We start from the raw sequence: 8,484 nt of genomic DNA, 5'->3' as shown, positions 1-8,484 counted from the left end.
CAGGCGCGGCTCGCGCGCAGGCGCGAGGTGGCGGCGCCGCGCAGCTGCCGTGCTTGGCGGTCGGGCGTCCCAGTGTCCCCGCGTGGGTCCCCGCGTTTCCTCTGCCTCGCGCCCCGCACTCAGGGTCGCCGCTGCCCCTTCTCCAGGCCCTCTCCATCTGTTGCCCAGGCCCGGCCCCGCATGGCCCCTCCCCTCTGACCCCGCGTTGCCCCAAGCCGGAGCAAAGTCCTGGGGGTGTGAACCCCGGCATTCCTGCCCCTGGGCGGGGACGGGAGGCGGCTGTGCGGGGAGCCCAGGCGGCGAGCACGCAGCCTGCCCAGTCCGCCGGCTCCGGCCCCGCTGGTCCCCCGCGAGCTGCCGCCGCAGGCCCCCGCGCCGCTCCCCTCACAGGCCGCCGCCGCCGCCGCAGCCATGGCGGAAGTTCATAGACGTCAGCATGCCCGGGTTAAAGGAGAAGCCCCCGCGAAATCCTCCACACACAGACATGAGGAGGAGCTGGGGATGGCGTCGGCCGAAACGCTGACCGTGTTCCTGAAGCTGCTGGCCGCCGGCTTTTACGGCGTGAGCTCCTTCCTCATCGTGGTGGTCAACAAGAGCGTGCTCACCAATTACAGGTAGGGCCGAGGCGGCGGCGGCCGAGGCCGCGGACAGGAGTGGGCGGCGGCGGCGGGACGCCGGCTCCCTGGACTTTGGCTCCGAAGTTAAAGCTGAACAAAGTTGGCCCGGAGCTGGGGAGGGCTGGCGGCGGCCCCGCGGCCCGGGCTGCGGCGGGGCTGGGGTCGCGCTCCGGGCGCCGAGCTCCGGACGGCCCGGCTCGCGTCCGGGGCCGCGTTCAGAGCGCGCCCGCCTGCGGTGCCCGCCGCGCAGCGCCCTCCCCGCCGAGCGCCCGGGCGAAGTTGCTTCGTGACCTGTTGTTCCCCGGGCAGGGCAGGGAGGGAGCAGAGCGAGGGATCCCCTCCCTTCCCCGAAGCCCGGGCCGGGGGCTGGGGCTTCAGGGTTCCCCGAATTCGCTGACAGCCTCTGGGGTGCGCATCCTCAAGCCCATTTATAATAAGCCTCTATGCTGTCCCGGGGACCCTGAGGCAGAAGCATTTCTGCATGAAAGGTGTGAAACCGTTGAAGAGACCCAGGCTTCGTTTCCTTCAAAAAATCCGTTGCAGGCAGCGGACTGAAATTGTAGCATCGGACGACGTGCGGCCAAGTGGCCGCCCCAGGGCACAAAATCAGCGGTGTTGCCTCGAACACGCAGAGATTCTTCTCACCCATTTTCACTTGCGTTAGGGGCTGACATGAGTGTATTTGGTATCAAAATGCATTTTAAGGTTGCCTAGGTGCAAAGGGAATTCACAGAGCTACATTTGGGTTTTTCTGACCCTGTGTTTTTTTCCCCCTCTCTACCATTTTGTAGATTTCCCTCCTCACTATGTGTTGGACTTGGCCAGGTCAGTTGGAATCTTCAGCATTACGTGGTTATGCCCTGAGAGCTTCTGTGTGTGTCTTTATGTGTGGGACAGTGAATCTGTGTTCTCTGTTTACAGATGGTGGCCACAGTGGCAGTTCTCTGGGTGGGAAAGGCCCTCAGAGTAGTCAAGTTTCCTGACCTTGACAGTAATGTACCTCGAAAGGTAAAAACAAAGAAAGAAAGGAGACTTTATTTTCTGAAAAGAAGTCACCGTATGTATATATATTTTTAATCAGTGCCTTGCACATTTAAAAACTGTCCCCCAATCCAGAGTGGTATAATGAAGGTAAAGAAGAAGTGTTGTGATATGTATTTTTTAAAAGTTCCACAATCTCTTTAAAATTAAGGAAAAAAAGCCCCTAGAAATCACGGGTTCTGTTTTAATTAATGAACACTTTTTGGGAGTACAACCATCTTGCTTGTTCTTCATCTAATCTAGCCAGTGTATTCTTCATTCATTTTTCTTCGGGTTTATTTTCTTATTCTTCTGTCTGCATCTGCTTGGCGCCACATGAAGATGAAATGCATTTCCTTTTTCTGCTGACATTAGAGTTGTGGGCTAACACATTATCATATTTTAAAGCAAATGATGTGTTTGTCCCACATGTTTGATCATATTCATGTTTGTGTGCCCTCCCTCCCATGCTTTCCTCTCTCTTTCTGCCATAGTAGTGCTGTTTATCGAGGAATAATGCTTTTTGGGCACTATATGGGGGCCAGAATTGTATATGAGAACTAATCTTATGTTTTAAAGGGAAAGAATTTAATCATATAAACATAACTGTTTCTGTTTGAAAGGCCCTGTTTTGGCTATCTTTATTATTGAGTTTTGTTATCCCTTTTTAAATTTTCTAGACGTTTCCACTACCTCTACTATATTTTGGGAACCAAATCACGGGACTGTTCAGCACAAAGAAACTGAAGTATGGATAACTTTATTTTACTAGTGAGGTTATATAATATATTCTTAAAATTGTACTTGAATGTCAAATATTTAACACATCGTTATTGATTCTGAAATAAATGAAAGGACCAGAAAGCTTCTGTTACTAATTATTGAAGATCACACTAAAGGTTTTAGGTTAAGCTCTTTAAGTTTAAAGAGAGAAGATTTTGTTTGTTTTGGATTTTTATCCCTCAGTTTGAGATGATAGAAGTCTTAAAATGTTATAAAATGCTGTGACAGGAGATGTTCATTATTTTTCCAGCTCTATAGTAGTGAAGGATATATGCTTGGCTTTTGGAATTTAAATTTTTTAATACAATTTATGAATATAATATTTTTGACAATTCCGCAAGCAAAATCAGAGGGTGGATATGAGAACTTCTGTAGTTTTTACTTTAGCATGTTAAAATAACATCAGACGGAACTCTGATTTAAGTATGATTAATATTTTATTCACTGCTATATAACTGTAGAGGCAGTGTATTCACTTTTAGAAAGAAGTGATAGCTCTCTATGTTATGCAACACCATCTTACTATCTTCTAACCTCCCAATTCTTGGTTTCTCCACTTAAGGAGTATAGTGTGTGTTGGGTGTATGTAATGTTAAAATTATACACACAGGGAAACCATTGAACAGAAACGCATAGCTTCACCACTTCCATGTGAGCTAAACCCCTGTCATACTTACTGGATGATTGTAAAACAGAATGGGGAGATCTCTGAGGATCAGAGACAAAGTGTTTTCCATTTCCTCTTTCTTTAGACCCAAGAAACTTGACAGAATGACCATAATGGTATCTCTGGAGAGTGTTCCATGGAAGTCATATTTATCATGGGCAGGGCATCCTTTTCCATCTCATTACCCACTTGGAAAGAAATGCAGACCTTCTGCAAAGGCTGCTTAATAGAGTTTGCTCTCTTTCATCCATTGTCATCCATTCATTCACACCCTATCTTTGACTGCCAGCTAAATATAAGGCACTTTTTAGTGAGATGAGATATATTCATAAATAACTGTATTACAAGAGGCTATATGTTTGATCAGTGCAAGCGAAATTATCTGGGAATTTAGAGGAAGACAAAATTACTTCCACAGAAGGACAATTAAGGAATGTCTCATGGAGTAAGATTATTGTAGATGTTATTTGGAGGGTTGGGAGTGGGAAGGGAGGTCAGTAAAGAAAGGAGAAAGAGGTCTTTTTCTCTTAAAGACTAACATGATTACTTATCAAGATGTATACATAATAAGTAAAAAATGTGGCTGTTAGTAGTCTTTGATAATAGATGTATGATCTCTACCATTTTCAGTGTTTCTCACTTCTAGTAGTTTTGTAAAAGCAGCCCTTTCAGGCTTTCAAATAAGAATTCTTTCTAGAGAGAAATAAGGGCTTAATTTAATCACAGACTAATCAGCATGGAATTTTTTAAATAATAATTTGGAAAATCTTTTAAAACAGTTAAAAAATAAATTGTTAAACTATTTTACCTAATTATGTTTTTTGGGTTTTTTTTGCAGCTTGCCAATGTTTACAGTTCTGAGAAGGTTCTCCATACTGTTTACAATGTTTGCTGAAGGAGTTTTACTCAAGTGAGCTAAATTTCTGATATATCTAGTCTTTAATAAACTCAAACCAGTTTAAAAAGGTAGCCAGATAATAATTGTTTAATAAAAATATTAAAATTATTTGTATTGCTTCTACTTTATCTTTTGGAAAGTTTAAGCAACTTTATCCCTTTGTTATAGGAATTGATAGTTTATGGGAGTAGTAGTTGGGAAGGTTATGAATTGGAGTTAGAAACTTGTCTGAACATGAGATATACTTTCAAGAATTCCTATACCAACTGCTGTCATTGGGTGAAGCCAGGTCAGAAACAATATATTATTTTTGTTTTGTTTTTAATCCTTACTCAAGGATATGTTTTTGTTGATTTTTAGAGAGGAAGGGGGAGAGAGAAACATCAATCGGTTGTCTCCCTTACCTGCCCTGATCAGGGATGGAACCTGCAACCTCTGTTTGTGCACTGACTGGTAATCAAACCCACAACCTTTTGATGTACAAGATAATGTTCCAACCAACTGAGCCACCCAGCCAGGGCAGTATAGGTTTTAAATAGTGTTCTTGTCTTGGCTACTTTTACTACAAATGTGTGTGACCTTTTTCTACTTAAAGAAATTCCTATTTGCTGAAATTCAGGCTCAATAATAACAAATGATAAGAATAAGGAAAAAAAGAGTATACTTATGTATATAAGATTTTGCTTAATAAGAGGGGTCTTTTAAATATCCAATTCCTTAGAAACATTTAAAATATGACTTTATAGCTTTTTTCAAAGGTGTCTTTTTTTTTTTTTTGCCCATGTTATGAAATATCTTTGTGAATAAAGCCACATGTATATATTTAATTTTTTTTTAATAGGAAGACTTTTTCTTGGAGTATTAAGATGACTGTATTTGCAATGATTATTGGAGCCTTTGTAGCTGCCAGGTAAGACATGGACCTATATAAGCTTATGAGCACATTAGAAATTATCAATAATTATTAATGATGATTTACCAATAAAGATAATTTTTATAGGCAAATAAGAATCATATCTTTGAAAAGCATCCAAAAGATGCTTTAAAAGTTAAATCTTTTGGGGTTTGTTAAAATCAAGGCTGGCAAAATCAGATTCTTGGGAGTCCTAAAAGTTAAATTCATGTAATTTAGCATTTATTATACTGTCTTCTACTGATTGACCACATACCACATGCCACGCAATTTGTTTGACATTTTTTACATGTTATATATTCACAACTCTGGAAGGTGTGGATATAATTTTTCTATTTTGTAGTTGAGGAAACTAAAATTCAGTAACTTGTTCAAAGTCATACAGCTAGTAAATAGCAGAGCTAGCTGGAATTTGAATCTTTCTGCCTGTCTTCAGAGCCTATGTGCTTTTATAAACCATGTGGCGTATTTTTACTTTTTATGCTGCTAAAGAAAATAGTGTCTCAGAAATGGCAAATGATAATGAATTATTTGCCTTGTGGAATAATAAATAATAGAATTGCTTTATTTGGCTTCACTTAAGATATATCACAAATGCCATAACTTGGATAGTCTATTAAATTATTAAAACTTTCTCCATTGTTCTTAAGTTTTAGTTTTCAAATGGGTGGAGAAAATGTATATCCAAAGACTCAGAAAATTAAGATGATGGCTAGAAGCCTTTTATAACATTTTACTTAGCCTAGGACCTGCATATATGGGATACTAATGCCACAAATTCTGTCTGATTGCTATTTTTCATTTGGGAGTTACACTGGTCCTCTTGGATTGGCTCATTTACCTTCATCATATCCCTGTGGTATAGACAGGGAGGGGGTGAGAATATAAGTCAAATTCTATTCCACCCTAAATCTCCAAGTGAAATTTCATTGTTAAAAAAGGGGGGAATGGAATAGTTGGTTACTGGAATTTCATTATATAGTTAACTGCTTTTCCTTCTAGATATTATTGCCTTGGAGAAAAATTCTATATGAGCATCCTACCTTTCTTTTTGAAGCATTTCCTTGAAGCTAGCTGGTGGGATCCAAAATTGAGCCAAACGATAGGGGTTTCTCAGAGCTAACATCTGGCCTGCAAGGTTTCTGAGGAGGATTGCTATCTGGACCAGACTTGTCTAATTAGAAGATTTTACTTGGGAAAGAGATTGGGAGGAAGGAAGGGAGTCTGAAATTAGGGTTGTCAGGCTGCTTGAAAGAGGGTGTGTGCATTAGGCTTGTTCTGCCTAAAATTGCAGTGGCGTAGAGCTCCTCAGAAGTCTTGTTCCATGTAGTAGTTCAGGTACAAATATGTAGTATCTTTGCAAAATCACAGAATGTGGGACCATTATTTAGATAGGGTGCTAAAATGTGAAGGCATACATTTCTTTTCTTCTTTTTTTTTTTTTATCCTCACCCAAGGATATTTTCTCCATTGCTTTTCAGAGAGAGTGGAAGGTGGGGGGGGAGAGAGAAAGGGAGAAACATCAATGTGAGAGAGACACATTGACTGGTTGCCTTCTGCATCACCAGGGTGGGGGAATCGAGCCTGCATCCAAGGTTCATGCCCTTGGTCAGAATTGAACCCAGAACCCTTCAGTCTGCAGGCTGACGCTCTAACCACTGAGCAAAACTGGCTAGGGCTGAAGGCATACTTTTCTCAGATTTTCATTTATTCTGTTGAATTTAATACATTCTTATCTCTACTAAATACTAGAAAACTTTAGTTCCCCTAATGCCACTAAGTTATACCACATAGGAGCGTTACGCAATTATCACAGTATTTGAGTTCTTAACTGTGTGCTTTTGGACACTGTTGTAGCTTGATCTCAGAACTAACCATGATCCACACTTCAGAAATTCCACGTAGTGGCCCAACCACCTGTGCAAGAGAGTCCTACTTTTTACATGAACCTTTGGAAAATGATGTATTAACAACTCATCCTTTTGGTTTCCTTACCTGTGAAATTGAACTCTGATGCCTTCTGCCTGCTTCAGATGTGATAGTGAATTTGGTTGCTGCTTGTGGTCTGACTTTGACTTCAGAGCAGTGTGCTATTTAACTGACATGATTGTTTATTGCTAATGATTTTAAGTGTTAGTATTTTGCATTTCTGAAGACTCTACTTAATATAAAAATTTCAGTTTGTAGCTAGAAATCAAGAAATACTAGTAGTTGATAAAATGCCTAATCTTCATTTACCTAGATAAGAATATGTTGTTGCAAATACTCTATTCAGATCTACTTAAAATTAAATGCATGTTCTTTAAATGTAAGTTGGTGTTAAAGTGTTGCTTATGTTTTGCAGCTCTGACTTGGCTTTTGATCTGGAAGGATATGTTTTTATTTTGATAAATGATGCCCTGACAGCAGCAAATGGCGCATATGTAAAACAAAAATTAGATTCAAAGGTAGGTAGCAATCTAAAGTTTCTTTAAGAGATGTTTACCAGTCTTGGGAATGATAATGTCAGTTTGTCAGGGAAGAAGCGGGGAATAAAGAAGAATATTGAGGAGGGATGGTAAAGAAACAGGATCTCTGAGAGTAGTTTATAAATATTCATGGCTGTATTTTAGAGGCCTTGGTGAGGGAACTGGACAAGAAAGAAATATCTGAAAGACCTTGAGCAGATTTGAAGAGAAGTGAGTGTTGGAAGGGGCTGCAGAAAAATAATGGACTTTGTGTATTTGTCCTTCAGATAATGGGAAACCTTAGGGAGCATTACGCTCTTTCTGAGGGGCAACACCGAGTTCCCTGGCCTAGATCTCATACACATGAACTTTGTATACCCAGCTCTTCTCTCTCAACTTGCAGCATGCACACAAAGGCTTTAAAGACATTTGTTGTTAGTTTGTCTACTATATACTTTGTGTATAGACACACTAAATTTTATTTTTAGATCAAGTCAGATCATCAGAAAGCTGAGTATTTGAGCCACATTGCTTTATTACATTATGGTGTAAGATTACATTATTATAAGAAGAGGCTATATGGAACTGAGCTTTACATATCATAGGGTTGTTATTGAAGGAGTTGTCCTTTTTATCATAATGTATCCTATATGGGGACCCACATGAGATATTTATCATAGATGTCACCATAGTTTTTCCTGAATAGCTGGTGTATTTTATCTCATTGTAACTGACCATGGCTTTATCATATTCTCCTACCCGTGTTTTCAGTCAGATGACCTTATCTGTTTAGTTTGTGCAGTATTTCTGAAACTACTTCTGGTCCTTTTTTGGAGTTCAGATAATAAATATCAATGACCTATCTACTCTATAGTAGTATTAATATTGAGTTAGTATCATCTTGGCAAGGGGCTTTGCCTTCTCCAGAAAGAACCCTAAGGTGCATGACCATCCCAATACCTCTCGTTTTCAGAGAATATTTATTTTTTAATATCCTTGAAGAACTAGGGACAGTGTAGATCTGTTTCTAACAAATTTTCTTTAAACATAACTTTTATGTCTTGTTTTCCATGTACTTGTCTTGACAATTCTGTATGATGATTGCATTTTAATGGAAGCCACTATTAAAAAATTTATCT

The 8,484-nt window shown here is 40.4% G+C and overlaps 1 protein-coding gene across 3 annotated transcripts in view; it reads left to right on the top strand.

The window, feature by feature from the left end:
- The first annotated feature begins 391 nt into the window (after nt 1-391).
- SLC35D1 (solute carrier family 35 member D1) overlaps nt 392-8,484 on the top strand; it is a 40,635-nt gene continuing 32,542 nt past the window's right edge. For 2 of the 3 annotated variants that reach the window (XR_015715040.1, XR_015715041.1), the window contains exons 1-7: nt 392-614; nt 1,409-1,442; nt 1,539-1,625; nt 2,318-2,385; nt 3,926-3,997; nt 4,827-4,895; nt 7,243-7,345. Coding sequence is in view for 1 of the 3 variants with exons in the window: in XM_016208145.2 (XP_016063631.2) it covers nt 412-614; nt 1,409-1,442; nt 1,539-1,625; nt 2,318-2,385; nt 3,926-3,997; nt 4,827-4,895; nt 7,243-7,345 (636 nt within the window). In the remaining 2 variants the exon portion in view is untranslated. The remainder of the gene's footprint in view (nt 615-1,408; nt 1,443-1,538; nt 1,626-2,317; nt 2,386-3,925; nt 3,998-4,826; nt 4,896-7,242; nt 7,346-8,484) is intronic. The other variant, XM_016208145.2, reaches the window with a different exon arrangement.

This window comes from Miniopterus natalensis, chromosome 9 (assembly GCF_054644295.1).
Source record: "Miniopterus natalensis isolate mMinNat1 chromosome 9, mMinNat1.hap1, whole genome shotgun sequence".
Taxonomy (NCBI): domain Eukaryota; kingdom Metazoa; phylum Chordata; class Mammalia; order Chiroptera; family Miniopteridae; genus Miniopterus; species Miniopterus natalensis.
The sequence above is the reverse complement of the archived record's forward strand: the minus strand, read 5'-3'. Positions and strand labels throughout refer to the sequence as shown.